The 24,076-nt window shown below is 40.0% G+C and overlaps 1 protein-coding gene across 1 annotated transcript; it reads right to left on the bottom strand.

Annotated features, from left to right (window-relative positions):
* Positions 1 to 236: 236 nt before the first annotated feature.
* On the bottom strand, positions 237 to 22,914 carry arhgap30 (Rho GTPase activating protein 30). Its single transcript, XM_008433988.3, has 14 exons — positions 22,781 to 22,914; positions 21,883 to 22,226; positions 18,600 to 18,702; positions 11,454 to 11,598; positions 11,259 to 11,341; positions 10,252 to 10,359; positions 9,857 to 9,975; positions 9,618 to 9,786; positions 9,341 to 9,438; positions 9,034 to 9,105; positions 6,693 to 7,436; positions 5,859 to 6,070; positions 4,464 to 5,005; positions 237 to 3,052 (listed from the first exon to the last, which is right to left on the bottom strand). The coding sequence occupies exons 2-14, from the start codon at positions 21,968 to 21,970 to the stop codon at positions 2,023 to 2,025; spliced, it is 3,513 nt and encodes a 1,170-aa protein (XP_008432210.1). The 5' UTR covers positions 21,971 to 22,226; positions 22,781 to 22,914; the 3' UTR covers positions 237 to 2,022.
* Between the last annotated feature and the right edge of the window lie 1,162 nt (positions 22,915 to 24,076).

Raw genomic sequence — 24,076 nt, 5'->3', positions numbered from 1 at the left:
CCAGACACCAAAAGGAATTAATTGAGTAGAATGCAGGGGGTGGGAAATATTCAAGTTTAAAAATGTCCTCTACAGAGGACAAAAATGAACTACTGGTAGTCAGGAGGATATAAGCGAAATGTTCGTTATGTTAGACATACGTGAATATCTGCAGATCTAAACGTCCATGTGGTTTCCAATACAAGGTAATAACATCTAGTGTTTTCTAAAAAGAACATAGTGCAACAAACACTTCATTAATTCACAATGCTCTTTATTCAAATGCCTCAAACCAGACATGTCAATCAATCAATTTCAGATAAACTATTTATGTACATAAACTTTGCATAGAAACAACTGACCCAAAGATAAGTGCAAACGGTAAGTGCTCAAAACTAATCTCCAAAATCTTGAGAATCAAAATGCAGGTAAACAAAGTGAAATGTTTTTTTTTTTTATAATACAACCATCACACAACAGAGATGAAGAATGACGAGTATTTATAAAGGCTGTTCATCTGTATAATGTGATGTTGGAGCAGCACTAAATACTTCGTTCCACCTCAATGTTTGCATTTTTCATATTTTATTTAGAATAATTCCAGGCAGAATTATTAAAGCCTGGGATTAAGTTATAATGACTTCAACACACTTATAACAAACTGGATCTCAAGTTTCTATTATTTCATTTGTGTCTGACGAATGCAAAATTAAAATGAGAAAAAATCGGGTAAAGATGTATGAAAAGCCTTAAGTTAAATTATCATCTTCCATTTCAGTTCCATAATCTCACCATTGAAAATGAAAAAAAGAATTGAAAAATACACTTTTAACTTTACCACATTTATTCAGTAGGAATGAAAATCTCATGTGAGAAATGCCTCCCGTCACAATTATTGTGACCTAAATGAAGTTGAACTATTTTTTTATTTATTCTCTATATTTTTAAGTTGTTCCTAGTTCTGGGGTGGAAGTGTAACGTGACACAGAGGCCGATTTCTCTTAGCTGTTTTTCAAAATGGGAAAGAGAAGGAGCTATATCATTAAAGTTAGGGAAGTTGATATACAAATGAGAAAATAAGTAGCTTCTCGTTGCATCTTGCCCTTAGGGGCAGAGCAATAATTAAAAATGCAAAACAACTGGAACCCACATTTATCTTAACAAGTCACAAAGTGGCATGCTGGGGTCACCAAGGCTCCACGGGTGCCAATAATTACACAGATGATACAGATGTGTAGGAGAATTTTTCCACTGAAAAATGAGTCAAATATTTTGGTGAGATTTTACCACTAAACTATATGGTGGTAGCTTTTTACGCCTTTATAACTTTATAAACTGTTTTCAACAAAGCTACTATGATGCTTGTAAACCAATAAAACTAAATATTAACATTGATGACAAAAATGTCAGCAATCACAAAATAAAATAATGATGAAGTTTTACTAGCTGTGTTTCCACTGTTAGTAAATTTGGGCAATTTGGAATTTTTAAAATCCGGTTCATGGAAACACAGCCAGCAATTTTGAAAAATCTCACTTTTGTGGTAGAATGAGGTGGTTTTTCAGTCATACCGAAATGGATGTATTTCACAAAACTGCCATGGAATACATTTTTTCGCATCACACGGCTCGTGTGATCGACAGCTACTGTCAGAAACGCCAAAGAAGATGACAGGAAGTGATAGAAGGACAAATGTTTTTGTTTTTTTCTAACTATGTCCAGCTGGATCCAACAAAGTTCTCATAGTTTATAAAAAGATGAGTTTGTCATTCAGACATATTGAATCTGTAGCTAAAATCTACAATTTCCCCAAAACGCTGCATACGTAACCGTTCACAAATATAAGAGACTTGTCGCTGAGTTATGACTATAATCTCAAGTAACTGTTTACATCTGTCTTTGCTGTGGACATATTGCGTGAACAAAAACATGATTTTAAATTGCATTTCTTATTTCATGAAAACGTCGCAGTTGTGAAATTTTGTTTCTGGAATGTCGACAAAGTTTTGCACACATTTGTAATGGAGGCCCAGCTACTGTCCCTCACTTCCCCAGTCCCTCTGGGTCCGCCTCTCCTTCTCTTCCTCGCTCTTTCTCCCGCCTCAGCGTCGCAATGGCCACCGCCTCATCGAAGCACATGCTGAGCGGGCTGTTCCTCTTCGCGTCCCTCACCGCTGCGTCCAGGCCGTCCCTCCTCTTCTCTCTGAGCATTGACGGCCTGTCCTTTTTCTCGGCGGTCTCGCTGTCCCCGTCTCCGTCCCGCTCCTGCTCTGTGGGGACCTTCAGAGCGTTGTCTTTCCTCTCTCGTTCCTGCTGCTGCTGACGGAGGGTCAGCGCGGTGATTTTGCAGTGCTGAGGCTTCGGGGGAACGACCGGCACGGCTTTGACCTGGTAAACCTTAGGCTGCTTGGAGACGACCAGTTTCCTCCCAACACCTCCTGGGCTGCCACTGCCGTTTGCAGGATTACTTCCTTCCTTTGAGTCCCTAATATCAGATGAGATCACTGGCTGTTTATCGGCGCTCGGTTGTGTTCTGCTTTCTGCTCTGTCTGCGTCTTCCTTCTCCTTTTCTGTTTCTTCGGAAACCACATCTCCGATGTTTTGATGCTCAGCTTCTTGATTTAACTCATTTCTCTCTTCCTCTGAAGGTTTTTCTACATTTGGCTCCAGTGATGACGCTTCTGTCTTGTTCGTCACGTCTTCCTCCTCCGCTTCTCCATCTTCTTCGACATCAGCCTCTGGAGAAGCCTTCCTCTCAGACTGCTCACTCTCCTCATCCTCAATCACTTCACAAACAACATCCTCAATCTCACTCCAAATGTCACTACTTGTCCTGCTGTTTGCATTGTCCTCCTCACTGACTTGTCCTTCAATGTCTTTTGACGTATCATCTCTTGTCGTCAAAAGAGAATCATCTCCAGGCTCATCCAGAACCTCTTCCCCGTCCTCAGCTTTTGCTCCAGTCACGCTGTCGGTTTCCTGAAGCTCCTCACAGCAGCTTGTTGATGCTTCTGAAGTTAGACATTTTTCACTTTCATCGTCTTCTGCGGCGCTTGGAGATTCATCTGTTGTCCTGCCAAAAGGACAAATAAAAAGCAGTTCAGACGTCTGCAATATTAGTAAATCAGCAGAAAAACGAACAGAATCTTCCTAAAGAAACTTTATACTATTTGGTCACATTAAAATACAAACCAATTTAAATGTGTTTTATTGGGATACACAAACTCAAAGTAGCACATAGTTCACTTCACTTCATTTTACTTTAGATCCCTTTAATTTAGTTTACTTCACTTTAGTTTAATTCACTTTATTTTAGTTTGATCACTTTAGTTCTCTTCACTTTAATTCACTTTAGTTTAGTTCACTTTGATTCACTTCACTTTAGTTCTCTTCACTTTAGTTTGATCACTTTAGTTTAGTTTAGTTTAGTTCACTTTTGCTTAGTGCGTTTCACTTTAGTTCACTTTAGTTTAGTTTAGTTCACATTAGTTCACTTTAGTTTAGTTTAGTTCACATTAGTTCACTTTAGTTTAGTTTGATCACTTTAGTTTAATAACTAATGACTTAATAAGTATTTATATTCCTGTTGGTATTTGTACAACTTTCCTTTTGTACAGTTTTTTTATTGTCACTATTAGTAAAAAGTTTTTAATTCATTTTTTGTACATTTTTAATTAACCACCTCGACAGAAGCACATTCTTCTTTACTGGATTACAGTATTTTTACTGCTACACTGAATTTATGCTGAAATTTTACCTTTTCTGTGCAGTATTTTTATTCTTTATTCTGCTTATTTATGTACCGCAGAAACCAGATATTTACATGACCTGAATACATTTTCTCTCTGTCTGAAGTTAATCAGACCAAACATTTCTTGTTTCACCTTAGTTAGAATTACCAAAATTATTTATAGAAAACTTGGTGAGAAAATTTTTTAGAAAAAATCTAAAGTTTGCATACATTTAGTCAGTAATAAGGAAAAGTGTATTTTAATCTGTATGATATGGATCAAACCCTTTGGTCTTCCTTCCATGAATGTCTGATAGATTTACTGACACGTCTGAGTTAACTTTAGGAAAACCTGTGGATGTATTTTAAAGCCACACCTTAAACACGGCGCTTTTATGTTTGACATGATGGGAAAGGAAAAATTAAAACGGGGATGGTTGTACCATCCTAACTGTGATGTACGGAGGCGGCAGCATCATGTCGTGGGGCTGCAGGAGGAACTGGTTCACTTCTTAAAATAGATGCCATAATGAGGAAAGAACATTATGTGGAAATATTGAGGCAACATCTGAAGACATCAGCCAGGAAGTAAAACAATCTTTATAATGCCAATATCCTTGTGCTATTTATAGCGTCTTCTTCATATTTTACACTTTTCAAATCATATTTGGTCCTCTTAAACCTGAATGATAGAATGGCTTGATAACTGAACTGAAATCATATATTCATGAGCAAAATGTTAATAATTTATTACCTCTGTGTGTCCGTTTCAAGTTGATCTTCTCCATGACGAGATTCATCCTCTTCCTCCTTTTTTGTCTCTTGCTTTTCTTCATCGTTTCCAGCGTTTTCCTGCACATGCTCAGTTGCTTCTTTACAAACAGAAAGTTCAACATCCAACGGTTCGCAGCTTTTTCCCTCAGACCTCAGCAGCTCCTGGACCAGCTCAGGGCTGGGACAGTCCTGGTTGTCTGATTCCAGCCCAGACAGATTGCTCAAGAAGAAGTCTGGAGGCAGGCTCTTAACAAACATGCTCTCATCTTCGTCGCTGCTGTAATCGTCTTCATCTCCCTCGTCTTCTGAAACATCGTCAGAGGAAGAGCGTTCCTCCGGTCCGTCTACGGGCGACGTCATGTAGGGCAAGCTGAGGGATTTAGTGTGTCGACTGTTCAGGTCGAGGCTGAGCGGTCTGTGTGGATTCGGCTCGGTCGCACTCAGCGTCTGTCTCTCAGCTTGAGCCATGACTTCATACTCATCATCAGAGTGACCAGGAGGCTCGACAGAGAACTCATTAATCTGAAAGGCAAAGAGACCAAAATGCTAAAGATATTTATTTAATCTGTCATGATAACAAACTTTGCTGGATGATAAATTATTGGCGGGAATGAACAATAATTCCTGAGTCGAAAATGTGCTAGAAAAAAAGCAGAAATTTTGGGATTAATTTTAGTAATTTCCTAAAAAAAAAAAAAAAAACTGGAAATATGAGATTGAACAGTCAATAATTTTCTAGAAAAAACTTGAAATTTTGAGAATAATTTCAGAAACTTTAGTTTCAAAAGTCAAATTTTTTTTTACTTTTGAAACTCAGAAAAACTTGTTCAATCGAACATTTTCAACTTTTGAAACTGTTTTTGTTCTAGAAAATTTCTGCTTTCTCAAAATTTCTGAGTTTTTTTCTAGATTTTTTTTTTTTTACTTTTCAAACTCATCAATTTAAAAAAAATCTAGAAAATTTCTGAAATTAATCATTTAAATTAATTTCTGAGTTTTTTGGCAGAAATGTACTCCTCTTTTTTTTTCCTTCTACGATACCCCTAATACGCCGTTGTATGTTTTGAAACCTTTTTTTAATAATAATGGTGCAACAAAGCAAGTTCGCCTTCTCAAAGATCAAGCAACTTTAATTTTGTAAAGTAAACGCTTTACACTGAAACTAGAAGATATTTAAAAAAAAAAAACGACCAAAACATTAAATAAAATATAAATAAAAACACACATAATCAGAAACATAAATAAAATGGATTATGAAGTCTCTGTAAACAAAACTGCCCTTCAAAAAGTATCAAAATGGAAATGATCAAGCCTTTTAATTCAGCTTATTGCTGAACGTTAATTCTACATAATTTGTGAGATAATAATGTCCCACCTGATAGGACACGCTGCAGTCCATGTGGTCCATGGCGCTGCAGTCCATCTGGTCCAGGAATTCAAAGTTGTCCTGGATGTAGCCCGACAGTTTGTGGTCGTCTTCCTCGGCTTCAGTTGAGTTTAGAAAATCACCAGAATCAGAAACGCTGTCGTCTTCATGCTGCGAGGCTGCAGCCGCCTGCTGACAGTTCAGCTCTGATCCCTTCATTTCTGTAAACAAATGATGATCAGGGTCAGAAATATGATGGAGTACTAGGGCTACAGTTAGAAAATGAAAAGAATAAAATACAATTACGTAGATAATTTCACACTTTTATGAAAATATCATCATAATGTAACAAGAGGAAACTCATAATATCACAAGAATAAAGTTGTAAAACAATAATGTTGAAATAATACGCTAACAAAGTCATAATGTTACATGAATAAAGTCAAAATATTATGAGAATAAAGTTGTGTTATGACTTTAGTCTCATATCATTATGACTTTGTGAGCGTATTATTTGAACTTTATTCTTTTACAACTTTAAAACCTCGAAATATAGGTTTCTTCTAAAGTTACAATTCTCATAATACTGACTTTATTCTCATAATATTGTGAGTTTCTTCTCGCATAACTTTATTATCGCCATCCTGACTTTATTCTTCTAATATTATGACTTTATTCTTGTACTACTGTGACTTTATTCCAGTAATCTTATGCATTTTTTATTTTCTAATACTGCATCATACAAACAGAAACTTTTAGGTTAGTAGAAGAATTACAACATATTTAGGTCAACATGTTTAGCTAATCATTGATTAATTCTGGTTATGAATTTGTAATAATCACCCATGTATTCGCTGTCTTGGTCTTCATCTCCCATGTTTTCGTGATTATCTTCCTCTGTGCTGGAGTTGTGGCTTTTCACTCGTTTTTCTCTTGGTACATGTTTTCCTCCCGTCTCCTTGTGTACACAATCTTCTCTTAGCTCCTTACCGTTTTTCTCTTCTCCTTCATTCCTCTCCTCCTCAGAGACTTCTGCTGCCCCTTTATGTCCCTCTGTGTCCAAATCTTCCGTTTCATTTTCACTCTTGTCCTTTTCTTCAACATTTTTGCTCTCTTCCACGTTCCACTCCATTAATTTTGGCTCCTTGATCTCAATCTTTCCCCCTGCCTCCTTGTCGTCCTGCTTGTCCCCTCCGTCTTTGTCTCTTCCCCGGATGATGACCCTGTCACTGCCACCTCCTTGAAGAAGCCCCAACGCCAGGTTGGAGGTGATATGTAGCGGCACGGTGACCATGGTGGGGCCGGTGATGTGCATAGCCGCTCGTCTGGCTTTGTTGGAGAGTCCTGGAGACCTGGTCTGGACGCCTTCGCTGCCTGGCACCGCTAAACCCTCTGGGTCCAGAGCCGTGTAGGTCCCCTGGGTGCCTGCTCCTCCACTCACTAAACCCGTTCCTCTGCGGTAGGTCACGGCATATTCTCTGCTCCCTAACCGGGCGGGCGCTGCGGAGTCTGAGCCGGGCGGAGCCAGGCTGGTGGCAGCAGGGGACAAGTTGGTGGATGGAGGACGCGGCCCAGAGCGCCTGGAACCTGAAATACGAGAAACGGTTCAAAACAACCTGAGTTGGATAGAAACTAGTTACATCTGCTCAATTACTTGGGTACCTTTTTTGAAAAACCTTACTTTTAGGAGTATTTTTACTATTTCTGAATTTTATACCAAATGAATGAAAAACAAACATGTTTTAACCAAAAATTCACCAGACACAGACACACACCTGTAGTTTTTGGTAAAGTTTCATAAGTTTTTTATTGAAAGAAACCTATTATTTATTTTGCCTGATTTTGTTATTTTTTGTTATTTAAATCAGTTCTTGTCATTTTCATCTTTAGTATACAAACATTTCCAATTAACTTTATATGCATCTGATTATGTAATTTTTAAATATTAAATGATTGATAATTTGATCCGTTACTCTGTACTTGAGTAGACGTTTTACCAAATACTTGTTTTCTCGTACTTGAGTCATTTCTTGGACGGCTACTTTTTACTTTTACTTGGGTAAAAATATTTTGAGCAGTGTTAGGGTGTGTTGTCGCTTTAAATCCAAATAAGCTGCTGCTGGCCACGCCCCTTTAGCTCAACATTTACACTCACATGTGAAAATGGCTGCAAACTGATGCGCAGTTATACAACCATACATCTTTGAAAAGCATTAGTAGAGCCTTCTCCACAACCAACAAGAATGCAGTAAGTGGTTTCTGGCGGTAAGTCAACAACAAAACACTTGTCTTTTCCAGCAGCCATTGTACAGCACATACAGCAGTAAAACCAACTGAGCCCAAATGTGCTGGTGCTCAGCTGTGGTTGCTAGGTAACGTGTCCCAACACGTCACTGGAGTAGCTAGGTAACAGGAGTTGCTAATTTGTGGCGTTACAATCTGGAGGTTTTTGAAACGGTTCATTTTTCAGACACCAAAAAATATTAACTTATTGCAGAAAAACATCTGGGTTGTTTGGTTAAACACTTGGGCTGTTTATAGAAGCAGTGCAAATCTAAATGGAAGTATAAAAGTGTATAAAATGATAATTTTGCATAACAGGTCCACTTTCAGTTATCTTCTATTGTCTATCATGCTTGTATGTTTTAAATTCAGCTCCGTCAGCATTTTTTTTTTGTTTCTCTTTCAATTTCTGCTGTTAAAAATGTTTCTACTGCATTTATTTTTGACACATACTTGCTTTGCCAATCATTCTGCATCTTTACAGACTTAAAAAAGTTTTCTGCTTCACTTTAGCTTCTTCAGTAGATAAAGTTGCAAATTAAGCTTATTAAATTAACTGCATTTTCAAAACAAAGCTAAATTGTTCTTATTCTGATATAATTTATTCTTGGTCTTTTTTTATTGGTATTTTTTTAAATCTATCTTTTTTTATTTTGGTACTGTGGTCTGCTTACTTAATCAATAGGAAATAAAATTAGGAGCTAATTGTTTTGACTATCATCTAAATTTTCTATGTCACCACAAAACTATTTCACAATAGAACATGCAATTTTACTAAAATAAAAAGAACTTTGCATCACATCAATTAGGCACAGCAAATAAATAAAATAAAAAGAGTTTCTTGCTATAAATCTCCTTTGATTAATTAAACCAATATTTTTAATATTTGAGAGCAAAGCACCTTCATTTGGGTAGGACGGTGTGCTGAGGGAGTCCATGCTTCTTGCCGGTCTTAAAGATGCTCTGTCTTTTTCTGAAATTACAAAAGGTAGTGACAACTTCATGAAGGAGATTATAAAGACGCAGAAAGCATTTAAAGGAATGTGGTAAAGGTTCGTTTTATTTTTTCTACCACTCCAAAAGTTAATTTTATCAGATAATCTGGAGCTTACTCATTTAAATAAATAAAACTGAAAGCACATTTTTTTGTTTTGTTTTTGGAAAAACCCGAGAATAGAGACAAAGAAGTCAAATCTCTAATTTCCTACCCTTGGCAGAATGTTTGTGTTTCCGTCGCGGGTCTGGGAATCGTCCTCCAATGTTGAAAATGGACATCCACTTCCTGCCTTTGAGCGATCCTTTCCTCCTGAGGACACAGTTTAGTGAACAATGTCTAAATTTTATCCAAATGGGCTGTAATGTCAACACATCCTATATCTATGAAGCTACTTTACATTCATGTGGCGTTGGATAAGTTTAACCATCTTTAAATGTAAGTATGGTTCTGTATTAATATTTTATCTAACGGATCAATGATCCCCTCACTTGTCTGTGCCTTCGATGATTGAGTGGTAGGGTCTGATGGCGAGGGGACCATCGCCTGGACTAATGTTCCCAAAGTTAGGCTGAAAACCCGGCGACCTAAAGAACACGAGCTCCTGATTGGGCAGCGCCGACGGCGAGGGGAGGGACTTCCTCCTCTCTGTAGGTGCGCCTAAAGGACGGAGAATGCAGAGATGAAGCAGCAGTCTGAATGTGGGGAATGTCTGAGTGTTTCTCCAGACCTTCCAGAGGAAACAGCTGAGGGACGTGAGTGAGGACGAACTCCACCACGATGGACTGGACCCGGACCTCCATGAAGGCGGCGGTACCGTTGAATCCCGACGCCTCGATGTCCTTGGACCTTATCATGCAGGGAAATAAATATGTTTATCAACTGGTTTTTAGAAGGAGCAGCTTTAATTCATGTTAAAACCCAAGGAAGGAGAATTTGAAGAAGGACCAAGATGAATAAATAACTGATAAAGGGAAGATTTCAATGGAAAATAAGGTATAAAGACAGACAGTTAGACAGATTTCATCAATTCACTTGTTCTAGAGACTCAAAGCAATACTTCACATAAGCCAGTTTTAAGTAAGAAAGCAGGTGTAAGACAGGCTGAGCCTGACGTTAGCACACCTGAGCAGGTTGGGGGCCCAGACGATGGCCAGGTTGCGAGCGTGCATGTTGGTCTCTGAGGAATAGGAAGCCATCTTGACCAGGTGACGCATCAGAAACTCCAGAGTCCTGCGAGAATAATGGTCAACGTGATTTTATCTTTCAAAAAATTACAATTTGTCATTATATATACACCTCACTGACAAACAATTATGTTTAAACAAGGGTCATGTCTGTGTTTACTTTATGAACTTGAATCCTTGGTGACATTTCATTTATTTATTTTCTGCTAAGATTTGAAGCTGTTCAACTATAAAAGTCATTTAAATTAAGTCAGAGTAATGAACTTAAAAAAAATCTAAACAAGTGGGTCCCAAAACAAAATATATCATTAAAAATGTACATTCTTAAAAATATTTTTCTGTCACTTCAGTATATGGCACAATAAGTTTTCTTACACAACTGGAACATTTTAGGAAAAAACAAATAAAATGTATTAGATTTAAAGTCAATATTGAAATAAATTAACTGGTCCTTCCTCTTTCTCGCACTACTTTATTGACTTTATTGAATGTTCTTTTTATTTGTCTTATTAGTTTATTTCTAAAATGTCCATATTCTTATGCTTCACATAAGAAGTATAAGAATAATAACAACATAACAACAAAATCTAAGTAATTTCAGAAACTGAATTTTACTGCTTAATGAAGAAGGAAAAAAAGTATTTTTCATTTATCATCCTTGATTGAAGCACACAGAAAAGATACAGAAACATGATCTAATGCAGTGTTATTTTTGTTCATCCATATCAAAAATAAAGGAATAGTTTATTATCTTCAATCCTTAATTTTTTATTAAAACTGTTTATCTGGAACCTCTGCCAAATTTGGCTAAAAATAAACCTTCAACACCAACGGCATAATGGACTACAACCGTTTTAGCTAAGTTTAACCTGCTATAAGTTAGTCAATATTAAGAAGCAGAGGATTCAGTTTTAGAGGCTCTCGCTGTGCTGCAGACATCTCTACCTGTAATGAGGTTCTGGCAGCTCCTTCAGCACATCCCTGATCTTTACCAGCCTCTCCTCCTCCAGCTGGATGGCCACTGCCTCCTGCAGGAGGACATGCACTGTTAGCATTTTCCATTTCTTAAAACATTCACCTTCTCGGAATCCACTTGATCTTGAGCATGTAATTTCAGAGAGCAGCATCAGAGTTACTCACAGCAAACTTGTCGTACAGCTGGTATGTGAGCAGAGGGTTGGGCAGCTCTCTGAAATAAGCTTTGCACAGAGAGCTGACGCAGTGGATGTCCTGCAGATATACATCTTTGTTCAGATCTGGAGACCCGTCGCTCTCAAACTCGCCCCTGGTTTCACAGAAACAAAAGATTCACCTCAGAAGGTTTTCACAAACAAATCTAGATAAGATCTAAACTCATTTTCGAATGCTGTCATAAGAAGATTGTACAGAATGCAGAATCTTTGCATTAATCATTTGCATCCTGACAAAGCCTTTTCTAACCACTCTGTCATAAACTCCATTATTTACATGCTAACTGAGACCTGTAGAGCCTGAGAGGGAGCTCTTGTGTTTTTGCTAGTGCTGGGACTCAATTAAATTATTTAATTGAATTAATTTAATAGTGTCAATTCTAATTAATTAATCAAAATGAATCAACAAAATAAACATTTTCAATTCCAAAACCCTTTTTGCAGCTAAACTATTGAATGAATAGACATATGGCTACATACATATTTTTAGTTTTAAATATGTTATTCAGCATTCAGATTAGTGCAAAGTGGTTTTATCACTATTCACCTTTCAAGTTTTTCAGGAAAATGCAATTAATTGCGTTAAAATTGTTAACATGTTAAAATCTAAGTAATTAATTAACTCGCTAAAGTCCGGACTCTAGTTTCTGCGTTTTGTTTTAGGTGAATTTACAGCAACATTCCCTTCTGGGAAGATTAGCTTTTCTCATAATCGATTTCTGCATGGGGATAATTTTGTAACTGTAAAATTATGGATTCCAATTGTGTGACGGCCCTGGGCCTTGTAGGCTGGTCTTGTTGTCCCTCTTTGTGCTCCTCCCATTTGCAGGTGTGCCTGATCGGGTGATTGGAGTGCAGGATACTTAAAGCTGGCTGTCTCCGTCTTTCAGCGGCGCTGGGTGGCTCGTAGCTGGTCGTTGGTCACTGGTCGTTGGTGGTTTGTCGCCTGTGGCCCTCAGCGTCCATTCTGCAGAGGCAATGGTAGTTGCCAGGCCCCAGCTCCCCGTCTTTTGCACTTTTGAGTTTCTTTTGTTTTGATAGTTGTTTTTTGTTAATAAACATTTACTTTATTTCACTTTAACCATGGTATGGTTTCATGTTTTTGTTACGACCCTGAGCCAGTCGTAACAAATGGGGGCTCGTCCAAAGCAAGAATTCCTACAGTTTGTAAACTTGATGGTTTGAATGCGTGATGTTTTGTCATTCATCTTTTTTCGTGTTTGTAGGAGTGAGCACTGACGTCACCATTTGGGTGTGACACGTTTTTTTTTTGGCCGGCTTGTTTTGGGCAGCTGTGGCGTATTTGGTAGGTTGGTTCAATATGCAGGTGAGTGAAATGTTTCTTGAGCTTGTGCATCAGTGTTGGTTCTATTTTAGTGACTGTGTCTCCTGCTAGGCTAAGAGGTGCTGTCGCTTTAGACTTCACCTGTTTATTTTGATAGTGTCGTGGGGGTTTGCGGTTAGCGTTCACTGTGCGAGCAGTGATCTCGGGGGCAGTCCGTAAGATTAATTTCTTACTGGTTTGGTGCTTAATAAACCCGCCGCCGATCCACGTGAAGAGCCAGGAATCAGTTTATCAGGTGAGTCGTGGCAGGCAGGTAAAGTATAGTGGGGACATGGTTACTTTGGACCCATTGTGCACTTGTTTCAATTTGTTTTCACTTCACGCTGTAGTTGGCGCTTAGCTGGCGTTTTTTCTTTCTGTGACGTGATTAATTTTCGTCCTGAAAATGGAGTTTGACCTGGAAAGTTTTGTAGCTGATCCCTCTTTGGAGAAGTTTAATAGTACTACTAAAAACGATCTCATAGCCATTGCTGCTCATTTTAACATGCCTGTGGTTAAACAAGAGAAAAAGGGGGTTATTAAAGGACGTTTATACGCCGCATTGGTTGAGCAAGAGGTTTTGCCACCTCCCGCACCAAACACACAGGGTGAAGTTGGGCCGTTTTACCCTGAAGTGCGTAAAATGGAATTGGAATTGGAGATGCGTCGTTTGGAGCTGCAACATCAAGTTGAAATGCGCAAACTGGAATTGGAGGCAGTTGCGAAACGCGACTCAGCGCGCGGTTCTGCTGATCAGGACAGTGGTCTTGCAGGGGCCCAGTTTGACATTAATAAATGCATTCGTTTGATTCCACCGTTTTCAGAGTCGGATGTGGACAAGTATTTTGTCTTGTTTGAGCGTGTGGCTAAGACACTCAAGTGGCCTAAGGATGTTTGGCCGTTGCTTTTGCAGTGCGTATTTACGGGTAAAGCACAGGAAGCCTATGCCTCGATGTCACCTGGTGACAGTTTAAATTATGATAAAGTGAAGAGTGCAGTGGAAAAGGCTTACGAACTTGTACCCGAGGCATATAGACAAAAATTTCGCCGCTTTAAAAAATCCGACAATCAGAGTTACACGGAATTTGGGCGTGTAAAAACCGCTTTGTTTGATCGGTGGTGCGCTGCACAGGAGGTAAAAAACTTTGATCAGCTCCGCGATCTACTTTTGCTGGAGGAGTTTAAAAACGGGTTGCCGGAAAACATAGCAACTTACATCAATGAGCAGAAAGCTAAGACCGTGTCTGAAGCTGCAGTGTTGGCAGACGAATACGTTCTGACGCATAAGGATTTTTCAGATCAGGTTGGTTTCAGACAATCTTTTGGGCGAAGCAAGTACCGCATTGATCGGGTTGATGTCGCTGAGCTAAATGAGGCCAGACGATTTAAAAGTCCGGTTGTTCGGGATGATCGGGTTTGTCATTATTGTTACAAACGCGGACACATTAAGGCGGATTGTTATCAGCTTAAAGCTGAAATGCAAAGGTTTGAGACTGCTCCTAAAGGTGTTGGTTTGGCTGCACCGGTGCAGAATCATCTAAAGGACGCGAAGAACATTCAGCGTTCTGAGGTAGGCGTCTCCTATCTGCCGTTTATTCGTGATGGGTATGTGTCACTGCCAAACAGCACGGAGAAGGTTCCAGTTAAGATCCTTAGGGATACTGGCGCGTTTGACTCTTTCATTAGAGCTGATGTTTTGCCGTTCTCGGTTGAATCTGAGACAGGTGCCTGTGTTCCGATGCGAGGAATGGGATTAAACGTCTTGTTTGTTCCACTACATAAAGTATATCTTGACTGTGAACTATTTACGGGTGACGCACAGTTGGCTGTGCGCCCTGCTTTGCCGATTGACGGAGTCTCTGTGATTTTAGGTAACGGTTTAGCTGGGACACATTTGTGGGCGGAGACTGTGCAGTTGGATGGACTTGTTAAGTCGGAGCCGATTAAACGAGTCATTTCTCAGACTGACGAGAATAACAGGGAATTCCCGGATGTTTTTACCGCATGCGCAGTTACTCGAGCCATGACGCGTGCTCAGAGTGGGAAAGAGGAAAAATGTGTGAAAAAAATGACTCTTCCATTGTCCAGTTTTCCCATGTCTCTGTCTCGCAGCGAGTTCGTGGCGGAGCAGCAAGCTGATGCTTCTCTCAAGAATCTCTTCGATCAGGTGCGCCCGCTGAGTGAAATCACGGATTGTGCATGTGGCTACTTTCTGCAGGACTCGTTGTTGGTGAGGAAATGGTTACCCCATGCTGACATTGTGGGTGAGCCAGTATTTCAAATAGTGGTTCCCACTAAACTCCGCTCCGCAGTGTGCAAAGTTGCTCATGACGAGTCTGGCCATTCTGGTGTACGTAAAACGTATGACCGGGTGCTCAGACATTTTTTCTGGCCGCGTATTAAAAAGGACGTATCGTCTTACATTAAGATGTGTCATGTCTGTCAGCTCATTGCTAAACCCAATCAGACTTTGAAACCGTTCCCATTACGCCCAATTGTTGCCGCATCTGAGCCGTTTGAGCACTTAATAATTGATTGCGTTGGCCCGTTACCTCGCTCAAAGGCTGGGTCATTATATCTGCTCACTGTCATATGTCAAACTACACGTTATCCAGCAGCCTATCCATTACGGTCAATAACTGCTAGGTCAGTTGTACGTGCGCTCACTCAGTTTTTTTCGGTGTTTGGCATCCCTAAAGTCATACAATCTGACCAAGGAACGAATTTTTCATCACATTTGTTCAGTCAGGTTTTGAAGCAGTTACGGATCCGACACAGTAAAGCAACAGCGTATCATCCAGAGAGTCAGGGGGCGTTAGAGCGCTTCCACCAGTCTCTGAAGTCTCTCCTGCGAGCTTACTGTACAGAACTGGCGGGCGACTGGGAGGAAGGTTTGCCGTGGCTGATGCTGGCCGCCAGGGAGGTAACCCAGGAAAGCACCGGGTTTAGCCCAAACGAACTGGTTTTTGCGCACAACGTTAAGGGTCCGTTGGCTGTGGTAGCGCACGGGCTTAAAGAATCCGTTCCACCGACAAACTTGTTGGATTATGTAAATGGTTTCAGAAGACGCTTGTATCTGGCGCGGGATCTTGCTAAAGAGAGGCTGACTGAAGCGCAGAGGAAAATGAAAAGTCTGTTTGATCGCCGTGCTGAGGTTCGCTCATTTCTGCCTGGTGATCAAGTGTTAGCTTTGTGTCCAGTCATGACTTCTCCTTTTCAGGCTAAATTTTCTGGTCCATATACGGTCCTGGAGAAGGTTTCCGACCAGAACTATTTAATATCAATGCCAGAGCGGAGAAAGAAAAGCCAGTTGTGTCATGTTAACACGTTAAAAGCATATTATGCTCATGACGTTTTATTTCAGCCTCATGGCGTTACCCCGGTGTGTGCCGTAAACAGCCTTGATGGGGGCAGCGAGACTTTCAGCACCACGGATAGCGCAGTATCACCTGTGAGGAATGACGGCGGTACAGATGAGTTGGACAGCGCTCTGATTCATGGGCGTCTTAAAAACTCAGAAGCGTTGGCTAAATTGGACACGTTGTTGGCTCACCTACCTATAGGTCATGCTAAACAGTTAGCAGACTTAATAGGTGAATTTCCTTGTTTGTTTTCAGACACGCCAGGTCGCACTCATCTCATCGAACATGATGTGGAGGTGGGAGACGCTAGGCCGATAAAACAACGGTTTTACAGAGTGAATCTGGAGAAGCGTAAGCATTTGGATGCAGAAGTAGATTACATGCTTCGAAATGGGATCGCAGAACAGAGTATGTCCAGTTGGGCATCTCCATGTATTCTGGTCCCAAAGCCTGATAACACCCTACGGTTCTGCTCGGATTTTCGCAAACTTAACGCTGTGACAAAACCAGATTGTTTCCCGTTACCGAGAATGGATGATTGTGTTGACCAGGTGGGTTCTGCTAACTTTGTTAGTAAGTTTGACCTCCTGAAGGGTTATTGGCAGGTGCCTTTGACACAACGCGCACGTGAAGTATCTGCATTTATTACTCCAACAGGCTTGTTTTCTTACACGGTGATGCCGTTTGGCCTGAGAAATGCACCAGCGACATTTCAAAGATTAATGAACAGAGTGGTTGGTGATATGACTGGGTGTGCAGTCTACTTGGACGACGTGGTGGTGTATTCTGATACGTGGGAAGAGCACGTGGAGCGCATCAGGGAGCTTTTCACTCGTTTGGCGGGAGCGAGGTTAACGGTTAACCTGGCCAAATGTGAATTTGGAAGGGCAACTGTTACCTATTTAGGCCGTGTGGTTGGCCAAGGTGAGGTCCGCCCTGTTGCAGCGAAGGTTCAGGCAGTAGGGCAGTTTCCTGTTCCAGCTACAAAAAAGGAACTGATGCGTTTTCTTGGGCTGGTAGGATACTACAGATGTTTTTGTCAAAACTTTTCATCTGTGGTGGCGCCGCTAACAAATTTGCTGCGTAAAGATGTAAAGTTTGAATGGTCTTCCCTTTGTCAACAGGCTTTTGTGCAGGTGAAAAGACTCCTTTGTGCTGCTCCCGTATTAGCTGCACCACGTCTTAACCGTCCGTTCCAGCTTTACGTGGATGCCAGTCACGTGGGAGCCGGAGCTGTCCTTACACAGACTGATGATCTGGGTATTGGCAGACCGGTGAGTTATTTTTCAAAGAAGTTCAATAAGCACCAATTGAACTACTCTGTAATTGAGAAAGAGACGTTTGCTTTGATCTTGGCACTGAAACATTTTGATGTTTATTTGAGTGGTGGCATTAGTGTTGTGGTGTTTACAGATCATAACCCACTGACATTCTTGTCTTCCCTGAAATGTCCTAATCAGCGATTGATTCGCTGGTCATTGTTCCTGCAGTCCTACAACATGGATATTCAATACATTAAAGGGAAAAACAATGTAGTAGCCGATGCGTTATCTCGCGCTCCAGTTTAGTAGTTTGTTTTGTGCTCTTTTTTTCTTTGTTTCCTTTTCTTGTCCTTAAAAGAGCTTCTGAGTGCACCAGTTGCTGGTTTGGAAAGTGGAGTAGGGAGAAGAAAACCTGGGCATTACATATCTACTTTGCTAAGTACGACTGGTGAAAATGGCGGCTGTGTTTGTTTACGCACGGTGAGTTAGGCAGGAGCAGGGTTCCTTATAGGAACCTGCTTTTTATGGGTGGGGGTGTGACGGCCCTGGGCCTTGTAGGCTGGTCTTGTTGTCCCTCTTTGTGCTCCTCCCATTTGCAGGTGTGCCTGATCGGGTGATTGGAGTGCAGGATACTTAAAGCTGGCTGTCTCCGTCTTTCAGCGGCGCTGGGTGGCTCGTAGCTGGTCGTTGGTCACTGGTCGTTGGTGGTTTGTCGCCTGTGGCCCTCAGCGTCCATTCTGCAGAGGCAATGGTAGTTGCCAGGCCCCAGCTCCCCGTCTTTTGCACTTTTGAGTTTCTTTTGTTTTGATAGTTGTTTTTTGTTAATAAACATTTACTTTATTTCACTTTAACCATGGTATGGTTTCATGTTTTTGTTACGACCCTGAGCCAGTCGTAACAAATTGTTTAAAAAATGGTCTTAATATCCCTCACAGGTCATTGCTGACCTTCCATCTTTCCATCTTGGTATTGAGCTAATGCACACCAACAGTCCACCTTTTGATTAAAAAATATCTGGTTGTGCCACTTCCTCCTCTTACGGCAGAAATCTTCAGGTTGTGCTTAGATTTTCCTTTGACTGTATTGAGAGCATGGAAATATCTAGTGTGAAGGGGTATCAGACAATTAGCCAAATAAAAAACACTCACCGTAGTTTCTGGATGTTGGACGACACTCCAGACAAGCGGTAGATTCCATCCACGATCCCATGTTGCTCCACAAACTCGCTGCAGGCTCGTAGCACCAGGGGAACTGCAGGAAATCACTCTGATTATTAAAAGCAACTATAGAACAACAGACAAAATGAGGTATGGACAAAGGTTATAGTACTTCTGTTCATACATTTGTTGAATTCCAATATAGGACTTTACATATCAAACCAGATCATAAAAATACGGGAAGCTAAAACCAGCTGTTGCTATCCAACGCTGCAAAAACACAAAATTTTGCAAAGTATTTTTGTCTAATTTCTAGTGCAAATATTACTTGAAATACCCTTTCAGCAAGGTTTAGGAGCTTGTTTTAAGTGAGTAATTCTTGAATATTGATAAAATAGTACAAGTTGCACTGGTACATTTGTTCTGTGTTAGGAGTGTTAGAAAGCTTCTTGCGTTTTTGCAGTGAAAAGATAAAAGATTTTCCTCATTTTTAGGAAAATATGCTGTCAGGTTTAGGTTCATGTACTGGACAGATAAAAAAAAAAGAAAACTGGTATAAAAAAGGTGTTAAAAGACTTCCAGGAACTTCATGATGATCTAGAGGAATATTTATATTTAATCTTTCATACCCACATAAAATAAATAATTAAATAAATAATTTCTTTGTTGAAATTTTCCAATAAAAGTAAACATGCATGTTCACTTTAACCACCAGATTTTGTATTGAGACAGAATGCTGTCATAACCACAATACCTGCTGCTGAACAAATGAGTGAAACAAAATATTAAGACCGCAATTCAACTTCTTCAATCTCTGATGAAATCCCAGTAACAGCACTCTGGCATTTTTGCACAATTTACAGGCGTGACCTGTGTGTGTGACGAGCTTTCAGCTGTTTTCTTTTGTTTCAAAAAGACGTAATTTGGTGCTAAATGTTGTCTAACCGAACCAGAGACGGCCAGAACTAGATGAAGGCTGATCTGAAAGTCATAAAAGTTTTAATTAGTTCAACTTTGCAGACATTATCTGGAACAAGCAACAGTTTTTTTTTTCATGATGACACAACTAGGAAGGTGTGTCATCATGCAGCTCTTTGACCTAATCTAAAAAAAAAAATGCCTCTCAATTTTTGGCATCTTTACCCACAATGAACCCAGTGAAACCATGAAAACAGAGGAAACATGAAGATGCTCCCATCAACCTCCTTTGTGGTTTGGGTTCAATGCACTAAGTAAAAAAAATAACCTGCAGTGGTAAGCATGAAACTTTACTGGTTCATTGTCAGAGACTCAGCATTGCCATTGTAAACTTTTATTATCTATATTTATGATTATGTTTATGAGCTGCAGAAACAACATAAACAGACTCCTGCTTCTAGGGATGTTTGGTATCTGAAAAACTGAAGAATTGGCCTCAGTTCTTTTGTGTTTTTGGTTTGATTGTTTCTCCTGGGTGATTTATGCCCCTCAGTTTCTGCCATTATAATTCTTCTTGTAGGTCTATTTTCATAGTCATTTTCTATTTTCATGGTTATTGTACTCCCTCTATGTTGTTTCCTACTTCAGTTCACATCTTGCCATATTCTGTTCAAGGTTCTGTATTAATTATCGCTCAAAATGTATTAGCTTATTCCTTTGTATTTTGTGTTTCTGTTGTTCTTTGTGCTTTTCTATTTACTTTCCTTAGATTAATTTTAGCATTTCTTTGGTTTAGTATGTCATCTTTTGTTTCTCTCATATTATACCCACACTGCCTCATTATTCCCATGTTTCACCCAATCTGCCACTCATACAGCTAACTAGCTACCTAGTTAGCTACCTGGCTGTACAGATAGACAGTTAGATACATAGACAAACTGACAGATAGATACTTTCTTCCTTTCTGTTTCCATATTTTGTGATATTCAAGAGATTAAAAGCTCTTATCTTTCTCTGTTCAGTGCCAGATTTTCAGGGGGGTTTTTTGCCCTGATTCACTTCTAGTTCCTTGCTCCTTTTCAAGTCACATTTTATTTTATGTCTGATATTTGTAAGTTTTGCTTGATAAAATTCTCTTTAATGCCTTTCGTCATCAGTTGCTGTTTGTGGTGTCAATACCCTGCAGAGTCAACGTTAAAGGGTCAGTGTTATGTATTTTCCAGGCACATTGTGCCATTTTGTTGCACAATCAAGTAACTATGTTACCTTCAGTTATAGAAGTGTGTACCAAACTTAACCTAAAAGAAATTGATTTTGCACCTTGATCCCTTGAAATTGGGCCTCTATCTCTTTAAGAAGGTCCTGCTCTTTCCAACACGCTGCCTTCAGAACGTCATAATAGCAATAGCAACTATGCTTCTCCATTAGGCCGTTTATGTCTGTTCTTAATGGCGTCATATGATGAGCTCAGAAAATGCGTAGTTCCAGCAGGTGTTTGCTAATTGCTGCTTCCGATAGTCTGAAGGAGCTGAGGCAGGAATCAAAACAACACTCCAGGTATAAATTTGATGAGGAAATAACATAACAGTTTCTTTGATTTTAGGCTAAAAAGGTATATTTTACATACTATGCCCCAATTAGCAGCAATGTATGTCTGATTACGTTTTTTTTAATTGATGTCACTATCAGCTTTACACATCAAGAAACTGAAATTTGTGTCCATTGCACTTTGCAAAACTCTAAAACTACTAAATTAAACTACTCTACCACACAATACTGCACTTTTTAGTCTCTTCTGAAGAAAGTGGTTGCACTAGATTTTATTTGTAAGTATCAGATTAAAGAGGAATACTAATATAAAAGCTTTTAGGGTTTTGATATTTTTATTTGAGCATCCATAATTCTGCTCTAATCCCTGTTGATCTATCATATCCAGTCCCACTGAAGTTTGAAGTTGTGACATGACAACTTTTTTTTTTTTTTTAAAGTGTAAAGGCTGTAAATTCTCAAATTTAGCTAAAACCTCTGACTTGATGAACTCCAGAAGCCCCAGACAGACTAATGTGTTGCAGTAATAAATTATCAGGTTTTGTCAAACCAGGTGTGGTTGAAGTTTTGTGGTTTTATAATGTTATTATAAAAAGTCCCTTAAAAGGTACATAAGTGTCTCTGCTATTGATTATTTATGAAACGATATGATCCTGACAGCTAAAAAAGAAGAAAACCCCTCAATAAGATGCATCTGATGCTTTACATTCAGGTTCTCAGCAATCTGACAGCGGTTTTGTAATGCAGGAAATACAAATACAGTCTTGAGATGAATGTGTGAGGACAGAGGTGATGAATATCCACTTACTCTCCTGATTGGAGGCGATCAGATGCTCCAGCAGATCACATCCAAACACCTTCTCTTTGTTGCCTCCTTTTCTTCGATTTCTCCGCATCTCTTCCTGCCTCTGGTTTCCACCTCACATTCAGAGCGGCCTGTGTTGCTCCTCCGTCAGCTCAGCCTGCCTTCCTGCCTGCCTGGGCTGGATTTGCTCTCCAACTCTCGTTAGTGTGGCAGTGAATTTGTGGAGGAGCTGTGCATTTCAGGGACTCTAGCGCGCTGCTGCTGCTGCTGCTGGAAACTCTGCCACCTGTTTGAGCTGTATCGCATTGTAAAGCTGGAGTCTTTGGACAAACTGTTAGTCTTCCCCCCTGCAAAACCAGAAAAAAACACGTTTTTATTGGCGCAAACTGCAGATGACTATCCATGCAAAATCAAACAAGCTGCACTCAATCCTTGGTGTGCAAATGTGGCTTTCCACTTCCCCCCCGATGAACTCAATTTATTTTTCGAATCACAGGCCACACCCTTGTGCCTGTACTTCTGCTATTCAGTGAAAAGAGCCCCTGAATGATCACCGCTGTCACACTTTTTGGGACTCTTTGAGCTGCTGGGCCAACTGAAGCCTTCGGTCTCGGTTTTTTGACCCCCCCGCCGTCTTCACAAATGGCCCCTTCGCCCTTCCTGAACACATGTCACGGCCATCGCAGGGCCCGTTCTCACTGCAGCGGAAGTCGAGCTTGAAAATACAAACTCAGACCGACATTCAAACTCAACCCTCCGCCGTCTCCACCACCCTGGCACCTGCTGCCTCCCTCCCATCGCTCGTCCCATCCCTGTCCACACAACCCTGTTGAGGTTGGAGTTTAAAACTGGGAACCAGGGCGAAATAAACAAGTTACAAAGCAAAAACAAGTGTTCCTACCTTCACTCTGCAACGGCACACAAGAAGCAGCATAAAGTGATGACGCAAAAAACCACTAAACTTCCCCTGTTAACTTCCTGAGTGTCTCTCCTTCTCTTGTGCTTTCTCTGTGCATGCGGCTCACAGTTTCTCCGCCTCTGTAGGGAAATCAGTTCATTGTATCTGCATGCTGCATCTATTTCCCTTTGTGAGCAACGTTTGCCTCTTTGTCGTCCAACTTCCATGTGGGTTACTCACTCAGATGGGAAGAAGCGGACATGTTAAAACGTATATGAAAGAAACATATTTCTATTTCTGTATTTGGAGTTTTTGTGGCCTCGTGATGAAATTTGTCATGTTTTAAGTGTTTTATGTTTTCTGGACAGCATTTTGGTCATTTTGGTAATCTAAGGTGCTTTCTAAACAAATGTGGATTGGATTGAATGGGATTATTATCGTTTATTTTATACAAATAAACGGTGCAAAAATAAACACTGTTTGTGCCAAAGTACTGCAGTTGGCCATAGTCCCAATAAGAAGTAGCATAATAAACACAAATGTGCTCAATAAAGGCTTCAAAACAGAAACAAACCATAAACCAGACAGAAACTAGGGAACTCTTACTTCAACTAATTATTATCACCTCCATTCCAGTGTCTGCATAATAAAATAACATTTAGGGTAATCGTTGCTCACTCATGAAGAAATCTGGAACGAATCCTCAACCAACTCTTAATTCACCGTTACCTTATATTCTGGTAACAAGTAAAGACAAAATGCTTTATTGATGGTTTTATGTGACGGTTTGGTTATTTTAGCACAGAACTAGAATGTATATATTGAGGTCATGGCAGTTATATGAATGTTTATTTATTAGAATCTTAGTTTACTTTTCTGTAATTTGATACTTGGATTAAAGTATCAATTAGATTCATTTAGATTCATTCCTCCGTTCCCTTCAGGCTACCAGGTGTTGCCCATTTCCTGATTGCCTCACATGCAGCTCATGTTGTCATCCTCATCCTATAAGTGTTGCTCTCTGGTTTCATTATTCTCCACTGGTTTCTCCATTATACTACTTTTCCTGCTGGTCCACTGCTCCTCTGCTTCAGTTTTTGTATTTTTGTTTCAGTTACCAACATTAAACTACACCAAACTCAGACTTGATGTTTGAGTTAGAAGGAAAGGTTGATGCAGAGTCAGGGACTAACTCTAAAGTATCCCCTAAAGTAAGGGGATACGTTGATTTATTAATGGTTAAGTAATGATTAACAACCAATTAATTTTATATTCTTACAGCTGCATGCCTATGAAGCT

Source organism: Poecilia reticulata, chromosome 17 (genome assembly GCF_904066995.2).
Source record: "Poecilia reticulata chromosome 17, P_reticulata-male-v2, whole genome shotgun sequence".
NCBI lineage: Eukaryota > Metazoa > Chordata > Actinopteri > Cyprinodontiformes > Poeciliidae > Poecilia > Poecilia reticulata.
Note: the sequence above shows the minus strand (reverse complement) of the source record. Positions and strands in the feature narration are given on the sequence as shown.

What these genes read in the sequence shown, in the direction of transcription:
- arhgap30 (XM_008433988.3), bottom strand. Translation starts at nt 21,970, where the DNA reads ATGCGGAGAAATCGAAGAAAAGGAGGCAACAAAGAGAAGGTGTTTGGA. An exon ending in ATCATCGAAGGCACAGACAA is followed by an intron (nt 9,439 to 9,617) that starts GTGAGGGGATCA and finishes CTGTGTCCTCAG; the next exon opens with GAGGAAAGGATCGCTCAAAG. An exon ending in ACCGTCCTACCCAAATGAAG is followed by an intron (nt 7,437 to 9,033) that starts GTGCTTTGCTCT and finishes CTCGTATTTCAG; the next exon opens with GTTCCAGGCGCTCTGGGCCG.